Source organism: Chiloscyllium plagiosum, unplaced genomic scaffold (genome assembly GCF_037043375.1).
Source record: "Chiloscyllium plagiosum isolate Xiang-an unplaced genomic scaffold, Cpla_swu_hap1 HiC_scaffold_22, whole genome shotgun sequence".
NCBI lineage: Eukaryota > Metazoa > Chordata > Chondrichthyes > Orectolobiformes > Hemiscylliidae > Chiloscyllium > Chiloscyllium plagiosum.
Window position 1 is genome coordinate 31,822,434 of NW_028270160.1, and position 15,183 is coordinate 31,837,616.

The 15,183-nt window shown below is 38.2% G+C and overlaps 1 protein-coding gene across 2 annotated transcripts in view; it reads left to right on the forward strand.

Moving 5' to 3' along the window:
- The first annotated feature begins 242 nt into the window (after window positions 1-242).
- The window catches only part of gpr26 (G protein-coupled receptor 26), a 60,674-nt gene continuing 45,733 nt past the window's right edge, over window positions 243-15,183 (forward strand). For both annotated transcript variants that reach the window (XM_087999195.1, XM_043712661.2), the window contains exons 1-2: window positions 243-1,082; window positions 8,534-8,647. In XM_087999195.1, coding sequence (XP_087855321.1) covers window positions 415-1,082; window positions 8,534-8,647 — 782 coding nt within the window. In that variant the 5' untranslated portion in view covers window positions 243-414. The remainder of the gene's footprint in view (window positions 1,083-8,533; window positions 8,648-15,183) is intronic.

Below are 15,183 nucleotides of genomic sequence, written 5' to 3' on the forward strand. Positions count from 1 at the left end.
GACAGGTAGGCTCAATAAATCTTCCCCCCCCCCCCCCACCCCACTCAAAGCAGCGCAGGGACTGAAGTGAGTGTGCCAATAATAACGAGCTAAAGTGTCAGGGCGGCTCTTCTCTAAGAACCAGTGATCACTTGTGGCTGGGCTGACGGGAGAGCCCGCGAACTCTTCGCAAGGGCAAAGCGAGCAGGAGTTCAGCCCCGCGTGGAGCATCCCAGAGGCTTCCGTGAGACGGACTTCCCCGGTGCCCGGTGAGTTCCTGCGAGCCAGTGACGTGCACGGAGCCACTGCAACTCGCCTGCAAAATCACAGCGGGCTGACTGAGGTGGGGAGCGAGCACCAAGCTGCAGGAAAATGTATTGTCTGGGATTTGGGAATGACAGAAGCGGCTGCAAGGGACATTGAGCGGCGAACACCATGGACACAGCAGAGGTGATCCTATCGCTCTTCCTGGGAATTCTGATGGTCGTGTCGTTGCTGTCCAATGTCCTGGTGCTGATCTGCTTTCTGTCCAGTGCTGAAATCCGGAAACAGGTCCCTGGGATGTTCATCATTAATTTGACTCTCAGTAACTTGTTGACGACTGTGCTGAACATGCCGTTGACTTTAGTGGGGATCATCAATAAGGAGCAGCCGGGAGCTGACTCCGTCTGCCGACTGGTCGGCTTTTTGGAGACTTTTCTGGTAACCAACTCCATGCTAAGCATGGCTGCTCTCAGTACGGATCGATGGATTGCGGTGGTTTTCCCTTTAAGTTACAATTCCAAGATGCGTTACAAGGACGCTGCCATCATGCTGGGTTACACGTGGTTTCACTCTCTGTCCTTTCCTATTGTGGCAATCTGTTTATCCTGGGTCGGATACAGCCACCTATACGCCTCCTGCACTCTCTGCCAGACCCGAACTGACGATCAGACCCAATTTGTGGTTTTTACGGTAGTTTTTCACGCCCTCAGTTTTCTCCTTTCGTTAATAGTGCTATGTTTCACCTATCTGAAAGTGCTGAAAGTGGCGCGATTTCACTGCAAGCGGATAGATGTAATCACCATGCAAACGCTAGTGTTACTGGTGGACATTCATCCAAGGTAGGCAACCCAGACCGTGCTTCAGTTCCGACAGAATTTACTGCTCTCTTTTTGAATAAAGAAATGCATTTGCATGAATATATTTTAGAGTTTTTTTTCAGTGATCCTCTCTCAGCATTGACACACACTCTCTCTCTCACACTCACACATTCTCTCACACACAGTCTCACACACACACACACATATATATATATATATACACACACACATATTTGCCAAATAGCATATCTGGATGCCCTAATCTGCTATGTGTACAGGTCTATGACTAAGGTGTTGTAGTAGTTTATCATCGTGTACGTATTTTAGACTATCTACATTCCGAGATCACTTTTAATTGCCGCAGAGATTCCCTTTCTTCCTGCATGTTTGTACTTTTGAGAACACATTCCTCCATCACGGTTTGTTTTTGCACTGGCTATTCACCTGGAAATGACGGGTGCATTCGAGAAAGTTAATGAAAATGAAGTCTTAGCCCTGTGTGTGCTGTGCTAGTTCTGCAGGAGATCTATGCGTCAGCTGACGTATTCAGGCAGCCCCCGCTCGTAACATTGTCAGATGATAAAAATAAAATACTGTACATTCTAACAGTAGGTACTTTGCAACAAACTTCAAAGCATAGCAAAAGGAATGATTTCTAACAGCCTAGCTTCTTAAAATCCCAATATAAACGGACTGTATCAATTGTATAAAAATACTTGCTGAAGAATGAGAAACCTTGATCCAACAAGTGATGTGTTCCTGACTTTATCCCCAAACATTTCAATGACTATGTTTCGGAAGATTTGTTATTTTGAAATTGCTGGACTGAGTAGAGTTCCCACGGAATGTCAATTTTCAAGAGTTGGAGCTCGGTGACTTCAGCAGAGTGGATTGCGGGACATTGTTCTGCAAATCATATTCCCCGAGGCGACCTCACCTGATCACACTTACCAAAACAACCAAAAGACAAAACAGCACGCGGGGATACTAGACTACCACAATTCTGATGAAAAGGATGCGCCGACAAATTCGCCTTTTTTTTCCGTTACCTCAAGCATTCGACGAATCTGTTTACTACACTGAGAATTTTTGTTTCGAACTCTCTCTGAAGTGATTTACCACCATTTTCTCTTTTAATTTCCCTAGATTTATTCGGCCTCCAAACAGTCAAGTAATGATTATGACATTATTACTGTTGTGATAGTGATACGACTCTTTTTCAGCAAATCGTTAAGAGTCTGGGTTTATTTGACTATTATTTCCCCTTTTTCTTGCTCCATTATTAAAAAAGATTTTATCTCTGTTAAAGACACCAAACTTTGTCTTCTGATTAAATGAAAATGCTCAAATTAAGAAAAACCAACAATCATAATTGGCATCTAAGTTTCAAACTCACAACATTTTACCTTGAGATAAAATGTTATTAAGTCGCCGTACATCATCACGTGTATTTATATAAATTTGTTCCTTAAGTTTCTGGAGTTGCCTCTGAAAGAATACATTTTCCTTCTTAAGCCCCCAGATCAAAAATGTGGACAATGGATTCCGGTTTAAACATAATTTCGAGATTAAGTCAAACTTTTAATAGGGTCCAGAACTCTCTTTAACAAAGCGATAGTGGAGAGTTGACTCAAGGAAGGGGAGGACTGAGTACTAAATCTTTCAGAGACCCACATGATCAGAAAAGTAAAAAGGGAGAATGAAGGAGAGTTGACAGTATTGATTAAGCAATGGAGCACTGGAGAGAATATCCCTCATGGTTCAAGGACAACATTGATTTGGTTGGAATAAAGGAACAATAGATATATCATAGCATTGCCAGGCATGCTCTATAGAACATCAGCTAGAGTGAAACAAATCTTCAAATAAATTACAGAGTGATGCAGTATTTATAGAGTATTTATAATTGGGGACTTTAATTAACCAAATGTGCATTGGAATACTGGGAGTATAAGGACCAAGAATTCCTAGAGTATATTCAGTGGAATTTTCTGCAGAGGTGTAACTCCAATGGAAGTATTATTCAAACCAATTCTTAGGAATAAGGTGGGCCAAGTGGACTCGGGGTCAGTAGGGTAAAACATCAGGATAATGATGTTCATGTTATAAGCTTTAAGCAGACAATGAGAAAGTTCAAGGAAAGATCTAGAGTGAGAAGAAATAAATAGGAGAAAACCAACTGCAATGAGGTAGGAATAGATCTGTTCCAGATAAATTGCAACCAACGATTGGCACACATGACCGTAATTGGACAATGGGCAGCCTTTTAAATAAGAGATAATTCTGGCCCAGTCAAAGAATATGAAGCAGAAATAAAATGCTAACTGTCGGATGATTAAAACAATTGGGAGCCAGTCTCAATATGGCAGAGTTATTGGCAAAGTAAAAAGAAAAATAAAAGCAAAGGGAGCCTATGGGGAGAGACTAACAACGAATGTGAACGAGAATATAAAAGTCTCCTGTAGGCATATAGGTGATAAAAAGGTGAAAAATAGAGGAATATGGTAATTGTAGGCCTAAAAAAAAGGATTTCCACGTGAACACAACAGCAAGGATGAATTACTAAAAAAAACACGTTGCATCTGTCTTTCCCATTGAAGAACATACAGAGCAAGTCACAGCAAAAGAAAAGTAGTTGAGGCACTTTATTGGCAAAATCAAACAGAAGGTCTTAATTACACTGCTTAAAGATGATAAATCTCCAGGTTAAAATGAGATGCATCCAAGGATTCTGATGGAATATGCAAATTATGACTTATTTTCTAATAAATTTTAGATACACATTGGTGCCAGAGGACTAGAATTGCAAATACTGTACCATTGATCAAAAAGAACTGTAAGGATAAACAAAGCTACAAGTCAAGCACTTTAAATTTGATGATGGGGAAACTTTTAGAAAAGATAATTCAGAACAAAATTTACAAGTCAGTTGGGCAAATGAACATTTGTTAAGGAAAGCTGGCAGTAATTTGTTATGGGCACATAATGTCTATTGAACTTGCATTAGGTTTTTTTTTTGATGAGGTGACAGAAAGGGTGGTTGAAGTAATCCAATTGATATGGTGTACATAGACTTAAAAAAGGCATTTGATAATGCATTACATAATACAGTTTTTCACAAAATTAGCATTCGTGTAATAAAAAAGACAGTAACAACATAGATACAAAGCTTAATAATTGGCAGTACTGGTGACTATTAGTAGTTTGGACTGGAGGAACGCTTATTGTCAAAATTTGTGGATGACCTAAAATTTGAAGTGTTGCGCACTGTGAGGGAATGGTCATAAAATTTCAAAGCTTGGTGAAATTGGTGGGCATGGAATGGATTAAATATAACACAGGTAAATACAAAACTATTAATTTTGGCAGCAAGGTTGAAGAAATGCAACATAAAACAAGGGGTATCATTTTAAGAAGACACAAGAAAAGAGGAACTTGTGGACATATGCACAAAAGTCACTGAAGGCAGCATGGACAATTGAGAAAGCAAATAATAAGGCCAATGAGATCATGAGTTTCATAAAGATATGAATAGAGCATGAAAGCAAGTTAGTTATGATAAAGCAGTTGTATCGGCCTCAACTGGAGCACTGCAGCCAACTGTGTTGAACCTATTTTAGGAAACATAAAAACTAGTAGCAAGATTAGGCCATTTGATCCTTTGAGCCTGCTCTGCCATTCAATATGATTGTGAATGAGATTCTATCTCAGTGCCCCATTCCTTGTTTCTCTCTATATCCCTTGATGTCTTTAAAATCTAAAAATATATCAATGTTTTTCTTGAATATATTTAATGATTTGGCTTCCATAGTGTTTTGTCATAGGGAATTCCATATGCTCATTATCCTTTCAGCAAAGACAGTTTTCCCAATCTCATTCCCAATTAGTTTACCCTGTATCCTGAGATTGTGACTCCTAGTATTAGCCTCCCCAGTCAGGGTAAACATCCTCTCTGTGCATCCAGCCCTATTGGAATTTTATATGTTTCAATCAGATTTCCCCAACATCCTTCTAAACTCGTGTCCATACGCCCAGTTAAACAAATCCCTTCTCATAGGCCATCCCTGTATCAGTCTACTGTACCTCTACTGCATTCCCTTTATGGCAAGCCCATCCTTTCTTAGGTAGAGAAAGCTGTCAATACATCAGAGAGTACAAAAAAAGATTCAAAAGAAAGGTCTGCACAATGAATAGTTACGTGTGGATTGGAGAGGCTGGAGCTCTTTTCCCAAGATAAGAGAACAGTAAGAGGAGATTTGATACAAATCTTCAAAATCATGAGCAATCTGGACAGAGAAAATGTACAGAAACTGTTTCCATTGGTAGAAGGATTGAGAGCAGAGATCATTGGTCTAAGGTGATTGACAAAAGAAGCGACAACGAAAAGGGGGAAACATTTTAGGACTTGGAATGTACTGCCTTTGACTATAGTAAAGGTAGTTTCAGCAAGGCCTTCAGACCTCTTCTGAAGAGAAATAATTTGCAGAGCTGGTGAATTCTTCTTAGATGAAGTCAGCATGAATATGACAGACCAATGGTTGTATTGTTACCATTCCAATTTATGTTGTGATCAATGTTTATAAGGAATGCCTGCTATACTAACAAATAAAATCCATGGTTAGTCACTTCATAAAATATACTATTTAATTAAATGTTTTGACCTCAAACCTCAGGGAAGAGAAATGCTTTCCTTGAACCATTTCATGTCCTACCCCAGTTTGAGTTCTTTTTTGGCAATTGGAATATCTTTTTTTATGCAACAACCCATTTTCATCATGTCATCATTGAACCACATTATCCATTCAAAATAAAGGCATAGTCCTGTACCTGTGAGTTTCATGCAAGTTTTCAATAATCAAAGAAAAAGATATGAACAACAACTGGAATCATACAGTGCTTTTATCTCAGAAAAACATCTCATGGTACTTCATTGCAGTGTTAACAAGACACAAATTATAACAAGCCACATAAGTCAGTGTCATAATAGGTCAGCAAAAGTTTGGTGACAGAGTTAGGTTTTAAGGAATGTCATAAAAGAGGTGAGAGAATTTGAGATGCAGAAAGGTTTACAAAAGTTCCTGTAAGCTAACCACGACAAATGTGAAGTGATGCACTTGGGAGGTCAATACAGGTGGAAATTATACAGTGAACGGTAGAACCCTGAGGAAGGTTGACGTAGAAAGGGATCTAGTTGCGCAGGTTCATAGATCACTGAAGGTGGCAACGCAGATAGATACGGTAATTAAAAAGGCCTATGGCATGCTTGCCTTTATTGGAAGGGGCATTGAGTAGAAGGATAGGAAAATTATGCTGAGCTTTTATAGAACTTAATTAGGCCACGCTTGGAATGTTGCATGCAGTTCTGGTCAACACACTACCTGAAGAATGTGGATGTTTTGGAGAAGGTACAGAAAAGGTTTACCAGGATGCTGCCTGGTATGGAGGATTTTAGCCATGAAGACAGGTTGATAGACTGGGTTTGTTTTCATTGGAACACAAGAGGTTGAGGGATGATCTAATAGAAGTTTATAAGATTATGAATGGCATGGATAGAGTGGCATGGATAGGTTGGAAGGGTCAATTACTAGGTGACACAAGTTCAAGGTGTGGGTGTGGGAGGGGGATAAAAGCGATGTGCAAGGCCCGTTTTTCACACAAAGGTAGGTGAATGCCTGGAATGTGTTGACAGAGGTGGTGAAAGCAGACATATTAGCAGCATTCAGAAATACCTGGACAAATACATGAATGGGAAAAGAATAGAAGGATATATATCCTGTAAGTGAAGACAGTTTTAGTATGGAAGGGCAACATGTGTCAGCACAGGCTTGGAGGACTGAAGGGCCTGTTCCTGTGCTGTATTGTTCTTTGTTCTTAACCAGCCAAAGGCATGAGGATCAGTTGTGGAGTGAATGCAATCTTTTATAGGGAAGAGGCTAGAACTGGAGGATTGTAGGGCATTGAGAGAGATAGGGATGTAATTATAGAGCAATTTGAAAACAAAAGTGAGAATTTTAACGTTAAGCCATCTCAGGACTATGAGCCAATGTAGATCAGTGAGAACTCAATATTAGAATGGCATATTAGAATACAGGGAACAGAGATTGAAATGAGCTCAGAGTTACAGAGAGTATAATGTAGGAGGTCAGGCAGGAGAGCTTTGGAATAGTCAAATTTCAAGATTGCTCTATCTTGTGACATATGAAGGGCTGAATGTATCGTAGTTTGCAACAGTTTGGATTCTCATTATGCACTAAAATGGACAGAGTGAAAGTATTGTTTAAAGTCAAATCACACTTAGTCCAGGACATGATTCATGTTTTGCAAGCATAGCATATGAAAAAAAATTCTTTAAACACATGAATCCATAAATAGCCTCACCATGAAAACTTGGAACTGACGCAAGCATGTGCTACAGCACAATTTATTTTCCTCTTGTCATAGTCAAACTTAATTTGGATGGAACGAGTGATGTAGGTTATATATAGTTGGAATCACACCCACCATTTTTCAACATTTGTTAAGTTCAATAACATAAGGAATAAAAAAAACCTCTTTTTCTGGAACCACATTTTAAAAAATTGCGATTTTATTTTTTTAATCAGATTCATCTGCTAAATATAAAATAGTGAAACACTGAATTCAGTGCAGACTGTTTTTAATGTTTGTTCATACATACATTCAGATGGTTTTGTTTGTCATTAATTTGTTAAAATCTTTGAATAATACTTAATCTAGTCTACATATATTCAATTACTAGGATGCCACATAGTTTTACTTATAATTAAATATATATTTGTGCTGATTTAATAATTAATTGTCAAGTGAATTCATTTTTAGTTACTCCCCTTACTGTTTCTGTAAACTGAATAGTGTTATCTGTAAAATGAATGAATTTAATAACTGTGGTGATAAACAGCAAAGTATATTTGGAACAATTTTGCTTATTTTAAATATTGATAATAACTGAATACTTTATAAATTGTATATTTTCCCAACAACATGGTCTTACATGTTGATTTTACAGTACAAAATAGAGTAATTGTTTTAGAATCTACTACGAATGACTCAGGGTCAGAACTACAAACTAGTTCGAGTTTTATTTTTTCATGAGATATGGATGTCATTGGTTAGGCCAATATTTATCAGCCATCCCTAAGTGCCCTGTAGAAGAAGGTGGTGAACTGCCTTCTTAAACTGATGCAGTGCTGTGAGTGTAGGAACACCCATAGTGTTGTTAAGATGTGAATTTCAGAATATTATAACAATGAAGGTATAGTTACAAAGCAGGTTTGTATGTGGCTAGCTGAAGAACTTGCAAGTGGTGGTGTTCCCAGGCATCTGATGCCCTGTCCTGACTTGAGCCTAGTCGGTAATGGACATGCTTTGGGGTGATTCTTTTGTGATTCTTAGTAGCAAATGTTTCTGACTTCATGGAATATTATATATAGTTGCTTATCTGTATTTCTTTGCAGTGTAAGACAACGCTGCCTGGAAGAACAGAAACGGCGAAGACAGAGAGCAACAAAGAAGATCAGTACTTTCATCGGTACCTTTATACTCTGCTTTGCACCTTATGTCATTACGAGGTGTGTATAGTAATGTAGTCTTATGCCATAGCAAATTCTGCAGCACATTGATCAACTGACAGATTTAAATGATTCACAGAAAGCAATACTTATGAAGATGGATAAGTTGAACCTAACATTTTCCATAAACTTTGTTTTTTTATTTATTCACACATGTTAAGTTGTTACTTTTATAGATTAGCTTAAACTGTTTGAGGAATAAGCTTGAATTTGTCATAATGCATTGGCTTGAAATATCAGAATTTGAACTGAACTTTGAGATATTGTGCAAGATGACTTTAAAAGACAATGGCACTACAAGTAATATTGTCAAGAAATATAAGCCTATTAACTAGTCTCAGCATTCAAAATAATAGCTCGACTATTTGTGAGTAACAGGGAAGTAATTTCAGTAGCATAAGGCTCCTACACATTTTCACGTGTTAACAATTCAGAGTAAGTGGATTGTCAGGACTGCTGCACTGACTATGTTGATTAGATTATTACTGGCAACATAAATAAACAATTGTGTGGGAAGTACTCCAAAGCTGATTTATTGCCTAGGCAGTGGACTACTATGTTGCATATGCAGAAGGTATTTTTTGGTTTATTGGTTTCAATAGTTGAACTGTGCCATATTTAAGCTGCAAAATACACTTTTTTACATCCTTTAAATATTGGTTTTTGAGCTGTACTGTTAATGCTATTGGCAGAAGAGGATCAGCATGATTAGAGAGGGCCACCAATGGTGCCAGGTAGCAGAATATTAGATTCTGCTAGTAAACAACATACCTGGTGGCAAAGCTGTTCCTAATACAGTGTAATATGAGGATTAGTAGGCCAGCACAGAGCCATCATGCTCATAAATGTCTCAGGCACCATTAAACAACTATGTCAGTGACGGCCAAAGGCAACTCAGCATTTTTCTTTTACAGTGGTTCCTTCCAGGGTAGCACTTATAACCTCATCAATAGAAGCTAGTTTGCTATCTATAGAAATGTTAAGGAGTTCACAAAATGTCTTATTCAACAGAGGCAATAATATGATCACTTTCACCCTGACTTGCATCAAATTGAAAAAGAGGAGCTAAATTCTGCATGTCTGTTGATCTTAAAGTCCAGAGGGTTTGTTGACTTTACCAGCTAGTCATTCAGGCCCTTATGCTCAATATGACACATATCAGAATTCTATTCTCTATCTTCAATTATACATAATCATGATCAGAATAATGCAGGAGAATTTCTAATTCCTTTGCCTTCTGTTTAATGCTATTATCCATACTATCTTTATTTTAAGAGAACTGAGAGATTAGGATTATCTGTGACAGCAACAATTTATGGTGCTTGATAGAAGAATCAAAACAAAGATTCAATAAACTTATGCAACAGACAGAATTATTATCAAATACTAGGATCTTAACAGCACTGCAGCTGTCTTGCCTGATAAGGAGTGCTTTACCGTACAGCCCTCTCTTAGTCTTACAAATGCTAAGCTTGCTGTACAAATTCTTTTGGGTTCAGCACTGCTGCTTTCCCCACAGATAGTTGCCTTAATCTCTTACAAACAGATGTTTCAGCTGATTCTTGAGCTCTATAATAGTGTGGCCAGGGGCTGCAACAAAAAAAACCCATGTGTTTAATGAATTGGATGCTCTAATACTTCACATGATGAAGTAACCACATCACCTGGCAATCTCTTGAGAGGTCAACTGATTGATGTTTTGTTGAGACAAGGTCAAATATGAATTGAAAACCTGCTTTATTTTGCTGCCAATGATTTGAGCACTCTTAACAGGTCCTGGCTTGCTGGCTCTCATCACTGATTTTGTCACGCTAATGGCAAGCTCCTCTTGCAGACTCAGATTGTGTTTTCCTTATGTTCTTTAAAACAGTAATATTAGAGATTACCATGAATGTTGTGTAAACTTCAAAATACATAAGCAACTGAGTTAGCTGTTGATGAACAATACATTGGTTTGTTCTTTTTAGAAAATATTTATTTCAGGATCTGTCACATTGGAGTGTAAAATTTGTTAGCTTCCACGACCGCAATAGTTCACAATTGCACCTAACGGTATTAATTCATACTTTTCATGTGTGAGAATTATTTCTCTGAAGCATATTTTATAAGCACACTTCACTTTATCAGATGAGTAGGTTTGAACATCCAATTCACCAAACACCAGACTGACTGTGTATATTGTTGAGCCTTTTAGAGAGCTCACATGTTGCATGTAAAAATATCTTTAAATCCTTAAGTGCAGCGGTCTTCATGTAAGTTTATCCTACACCAAACTCTGTCATATATTTCAGTGTTTCACTCTCTCACCTCTGATTGTCTGTTTAAAATCCATGTTACTGAAATATCTCATACTGGTCTTCAGCACTTTGATTTTTAAAGTGAGAATCATTATTCATAATGTTTCAATTTTATTTAGTACACATATTTAGTTTTATGCTTTACTTACTATTGCAAAACAAAGTCCCACTGCAGATACCTTTTAACCCAGCACATTACTGATAACTGCTTCATTTGGAGTAACCCTACAATGCTGAGAATCACAGTGCTGTTACGTCAAAGAAGGAGGCTGGTCAGACTATCATGATTGTATCACCTGATTGAACATCTTGACTCAATTCCATATTTGTTCAAAGGTTTCAGAAAGTCCAGAATTGAATGCAGCATTATGCTGAAGGCAGATATGACACCCTTAAATCTTTATATATCCCAGAAGTTACTGCATCCCTTAATGAAACATGATGTGGAGGTGCCGTTGTTGGACTGAGGCGGACAAGGTCAAAAGTCACACAACACTAGGTTATAGTCCAACAGTTTATGTGGAATCACAAGCTTTCAGAGTGCAGCCCCTTCATCAGGTGAAGGAGGAATGGGCTGCGCTTTAAAAGCTTGAGATTTCAAATAAACCTGTTGGGCTATAACCTGGTGTCATGTAACTTTTGATCTCGATGAAACAAGTTGAGAACTAACTTGTCAAAATTACACAAATGGACAATATTTTCTTAGTTACAAAATCAACAGAGTGGATTTTTGGGCATAGTTACTGTACCCAAGCCTAATGGTGCTTTTCCAATTTTTGTTGAACTTGCATGAACTCAACAATGCAGCAGCAAGGAAATTCACCTTCTGTCTGTTGTTGACAACCTAAATTATACAAAAGCAGAGTTTTCATGAAATTTGATGCAGATAGTGGATTCTGACAAAGCTATTGATGATCAATTAAGATTGCTGACCACATAGATAGCTCGCTTAGTAAGATATTATTTTAATGGATGACTGGTTTAGAATTACATCTGCTTCAGAGATTTTCCAACAAACTATATAAACCATTTTAAAGATTTTCATGGAGTCATATGTTAATTGGATGACGCACATGAGGCATTGGTTGAAGAACAAGATCAAAGTACATTCAGTGTTAAAGCATCTACTTGAAGAAGGTCTCACACTTAATGAAAGTGTAAATTCTCCAAATAATCCAACACTTTTTGAGACTCTTCAGAAGTGAATGGCAAATCCTCTGATGATTAAAGCCATTACAGAGTTTGCCACTTCAAAGTCAGTCCAGGATCTTCAAAGAATCTTGGCTGTGGTGAATCAATTTGCAAAACTGCTGCCTTCCTAGCAACCCTTGAGCCAACTTGTCAGGAGGTCACAAAGTTATTGTTGGAATCCTCATTGAAGATTAAGAAAATATTGATATTTACAGATGTCTTACTGCATTGTAATCCTTTATTTCCATCAATAATAGCTGCTGATGGTTCAGCTGTATGTTTCAGAGCATTCTGTTCCATGAGTAGCTGATGGGTGTCACAAGTCAGTCTATTTTGCTCCATGAGCATGATCTGATACAGAAACATGATATGTGGCGCTTGAGAAGGAGCCTGTCTCAGTCAGGTGGGTTTATAAGAGTTTTTCAGATTATATTTGTTGTTTGAAAGTGGTCATTCATACAGATCATAAATCTTTGTTTCTCTACCAATTAAAAAGGAGCTTACAAGAATGCCTCAAAGAATACAAAGATTCTGACTTTGATAGACTTGGAAGACAGCACTGCTGAAGTAAAGTCTTGTACAATGAAAACCGGCCTGGCCTTTTAATAACTTTGCTATTGCTCATCTGCCCGTTGAAATTACTCCTCCGTTGTGCTCTGTGTTTTTAAACACTCTCTTTTGAGCCTCTATTTTCCAATGCATTGATTTTATTCCTGCATGGTAGGATGTTTTATAGGTTTATCTTATGTTCATCTTTGGTGTCACTCCCTACATGAAAAGAGAAGCCTGATTTGACATGATTGGTACTTGATATAATTCTGTGCACAGCAACAGTGTTGATATTGAAGGTCATGCTGCAGATGGGCAGCTGTTACTGAATGAATTTGTTGGATTTCTACCTGGTCATAGCATTAGCTTGTGCCATTTCCATTAATTTGAGGTCTGTCTTCACATAATGGTTCAAAATTAAGGAAGTTGATAGGATTTCCACTAGTCCATTTTCTTCCTTTCTGATTGTATATTACCTTTCCATGTAATAACAGATATACAGTACACATTCGATATTTGTTCAAGGCACAATCTTACATTTTACCTTCTAGTGATACTTGATTGCATAATGTACAAGCAGTTTCAAGTGGCTTGAAGTCACAAAGACTAAGTTGAAACATTATGGAAAGGTGGGTAAGATGTGTTGTGTCACATCAGTGCTTCTTCTGCTCCAGAATTAATGCTGTGTTATGTTTGTAGCAAAGAACCTGTGACATGAACACAATGGGTGCAAACTTAATTTCCATTATCAAATTGTGGACAATCTTTGTTTTAAAACACCTGCTCTTGTGATGCATGCTACTTATTGATGTGCATAGGAAAGCTTTCCTCTCTCCAACACATTACCATTTTCGTCTTCCCAGAGACCACCATATATTTCATTATCAAAAGTGACAGTTTTGATCACTTTCCTTTGACAACCTTCTGTTCCTGTTAACAAGACAACAGCAAACAAATGAAGCAATGGCCTTTTAAGAGCTGATATTTTCTACATTCTTTGCACCATTTGATTGAACCCACCCATGCATTCATGAGTAAAGAGCGAGCAGCATGTTAAGCTTGTTGAAGTTCATCCCCTGATGCTCATGCATGAAACATCATGTTCACACAATTGCCCTAACTCCATTTTTGGTTGGGATGGCAATTATCCCTAATGTTTATAACAAACATTTCTATCACTTTATCTGGAATTAATTCCTTTTTTACATAGGCAACCATCTAGCTTAGTTGTCTAGATGGCTTATGTGTGGTTAAGAATTACAACAATTGTATGTTTTGAACTTTGTTCAAGTTTAGATAAATTTGGGCCCTGGCTGCTTCCCCTGCCCCATTCACATAAGCACTGCAAAATTCATGGCTCAGCATCCCTCAGTCTCTGAGGATGATACCTGGAGAAGAATAAACTTTTTTTCTGACACAACTTAAGATTGACAAGCTCAGCACACTACATTTTTGAGATATTTCTTTCATCCAAAATGTGACCAAACATTTTAGCCAATATTCACAACCAATCTTGGAGGAACTGTTGGGCGAAGTTCACAGCACAGAATCAGATAAGTTAATTGTTGTTTTAAGTCTGTCCAATAGAAAGGCTGCAGTAGTGAGTATAGTGGATTCTTTCCTGATTATATGTTTTTGGAGCTAAGTCTCTTGATTAAACTTAAAATATTAGCCATAGCTATTAATTTAAGCTGGGACAGTGTCTGTAGAGGAATAAGACGGTGTTATTTTCTGGGTCTGTAGATTGTGAAGGAGCAAAAATGGCCTTTGCAGTGATATGTACTTCTTGTTAGATGTGGGAGTTTAAAGAGAGTTTAAGGGTTACTGCGGATTATATCTGCCATAAATGCTGTTGGATGCAAATCTTATCAGATCGAGTGGATCGGTTGGAGAGACAAATAGAAGCGATGAGGAATTTGCAACAGTATGTGATGGATGGCAGTTATAGAAAGGGGGGAAAGTCTCAGATACAGTCACATAGATGGGTTAACTCCAAGAAGGGTAAGAGAGGTAGGCAGCTAGTGCAGGAGTCTTTTGTGGATATACACATTTCAAACAGGTATGCTGTTTTGGAAAATGTGGGGGTGATGGATTCTCAGGGGAATGTAGCATGAACAGCCAAGTTTCTGGAATTGAGACTGGCTCTAATGCAACGAGGGGTACGTCGGCTTCCAAGAGATCAATTGTGTTAGGGGATTCTGTAGTCCCAGGTACAGACAGATGTTTCTGTGGCCAACAGAGAAAAAGCAGAATGGTGTGTTGTTTCCCTGGTGCCAGGATCAAGGATGTCTCAGAGAGGTTGCAGAATGTTCTCACGGGGGAGAGGGGCCAGCAGGAAGTCATTGTCCACATTGGAACCAACGACATTGGAAGGGAAAGGATTGAGATTCTGAAGGGAGATTACAGAGAGTTAGGTAGAATTTTAAAAAGGAGGTCCTCAAGGGTAGTAATATCTGGATTATTTCCAGTTCTATGAGCTAGTGAGGGCAGGAATAGGAC